This window comes from Chaetura pelagica, unplaced genomic scaffold (assembly GCF_000747805.2).
Source record: "Chaetura pelagica isolate M959 unplaced genomic scaffold, ChaPel_1.0 scaffold801, whole genome shotgun sequence".
Lineage (NCBI taxonomy): Eukaryota > Metazoa > Chordata > Aves > Apodiformes > Apodidae > Chaetura > Chaetura pelagica.
Genome location: NW_009951985.1, coordinates 60,003 through 61,947, shown reverse-complemented (window position 1 = coordinate 61,947; position 1,945 = coordinate 60,003). Strand labels below are relative to the sequence as shown.

Sequence of the window (1,945 nt, the reverse complement as noted above, 5' to 3'; positions counted from 1 at the left end):
GGGGGGGGGTGGGGACTTCAATGAGCAAGACAAGGAAATCCAACCCCAAAAAAACCCCTTCTCTGCTGGGAATGTCTTGACCCATCCATGGCAAGAGGCCCCACCCTCTATTGTCTTCTGCTGATGAGGCTTTTCAAGGAGAAGGTGGCACCCCACGGCTGGTGGCTGAAACTGTGAAGAAATCACATCAAGAATCACCCACCCCAAGGACTTGAAAGGAGGAACTTCCTCCTTTCTGGGTTCCTCTTCCAACCACTCAATCATCATCCTCTGATTGGTTGAACTTCTCAAGTCCCACCACGTTGGAGTCCCCCCTGGGGTTATAAAATGAAGGCTGAGCTCAGCAGGAGACACGTCCCTCCTGCTGGAACCATGACCAGGCTTGGTGAGTGACTCCAAATCTTGACTTTAATCCCTCGTTTCCTTCCTCAGGTGTCTTCTTTTTGGTGGGACATCCAACCTTGGTGTCACCTCCTGCCACCACCATCACCACGAAGCTCCTCCTTGGGGGAAAGGGGCATTTCTTGGTCATCTGGAGCATTGGGGGTGGTGGGAGAACCTTCCCATGAGTGTTTAGGTCCCAGTTGGTGGTGGAGGGAGAGGTGGAAACCCAAGCTCAGGATCTCCAGGGACCTTCTTGGAGCAGGTTTGTGGGTTCTCCAACCACAGCAGGAGGGTTGGGTGGAAGGTGAAGATCCATCCAACCCTTCCAAGAGCAGCTGGGGAGTCATCTCTTCTCCTCCCATGGAAGACCTGGACCTCCCAAGAAGGATCTCCTTGGTTTTCCACCTGGTCCAGAGTGGGGGGATCACCAAGTTGAGGAGCAACGAGACCGACCCACCACCATGAACCCCAAAACTCACCTCAAAGGAACCTCCAGGAAGACCAGGGGGTGGATTTAGGTCCTTCAGAAAAGCCACCTCTGAAGTTCCTTCAAGCAGGGGAACTTCAGCCCAGGTTTGTTTTTTTTTGGGGGGGGGTTTCCATCCAAAAACCCCAACGACTCCCACCAGGGTTTTCCAGGAGAACCACCCAGGTTTGGTTTTCTTGGTTCTTCCCTGGAAAGACCAAGTTTGGGTGGGAGAGGAAGGAAGAGAAAGTGAAAGTTGCCCCCGGGGGGGAGGTGATTTTGGAGAAAAGAAACCAACACCAGAAGCAAAAAAAAAACCCCTTCAAACCTGGTGGTTTCTCCTTCAAGGTCCTTTCCTTGTGGGAAGGAGTTGGAGGAGCTGCTGAGACCTTCTCACCTCCCCCCCCCAAATCATCTCCCCCCACCCCAAAATCATCCCCTTGTGAGGTCACCAGAGCAGGTTGATCCAGATGTGGCTTTTCTAGGAGGTTCCTCCTCCAAGGGTTGGACACCTTGGTGATGTCACATCTCCCATCTGGGCTTCTGGAATGACATCACAGGGGGGGGTTGGTGACCTCATGACGTCATCATCTTCTCTCCTCCCCCCTCCCAAAGTCCTCTTCCAGGTCCTCCTCCTGGTGGGGCTCCTGAGCGCCCACAAGTTCTTGGGGTACCCTGAGTATTGTCTCCATGACCCCGATTATGAGGAGCTGCTGAAGATCATCCAGGATGGGTTGGGACGTGCTGGGACTCCAGCCCACGTGGTGGTGGTGGGTGCAGGGATCAGTGGCCTGACAGCAGCCAAGCTGCTCCACGAGGCTGGGCACAAGGTGAGGGGGGTGGAGGGGACCCAGCAGGGGTGGGAGGAGGTTGAGAAGGTTCTCCAGGGTTGGAAGGTTGAGAAGGTTCTCCAGGGGTGGAAGGGGGGGAAGGTTTTCCAGGGGTGGAAGGTGGAGAAGGTTGAGAAGGTTTAACCAGGGTAGAAGGTAGAGGAGGTTGAGAAGGTTCATGTGGGGTGGAAGGTGCAGAAGGTTCAACAGGGGTGGAAGGACGGGCGAGATCCATGGGTGGCCCCAGCAAGGTGGGAAAGATCCA

At 54.9% G+C, this 1,945-nt stretch overlaps 1 protein-coding gene across 1 annotated transcript in view; it reads left to right on the top strand.

Annotated features, from left to right (window-relative positions):
- Window positions 1-372: 372 nt before the first annotated feature.
- The window catches only part of IL4I1 (interleukin 4 induced 1), a 5,605-nt gene continuing 4,032 nt past the window's right edge, over window positions 373-1,945 (top strand). Inside the window, exons 1-2 of the mRNA XM_010001668.1 lie at window positions 373-385; window positions 1,466-1,680. Coding sequence (XP_009999970.1) covers window positions 373-385; window positions 1,466-1,680 — 228 coding nt within the window. The remainder of the gene's footprint in view (window positions 386-1,465; window positions 1,681-1,945) is intronic.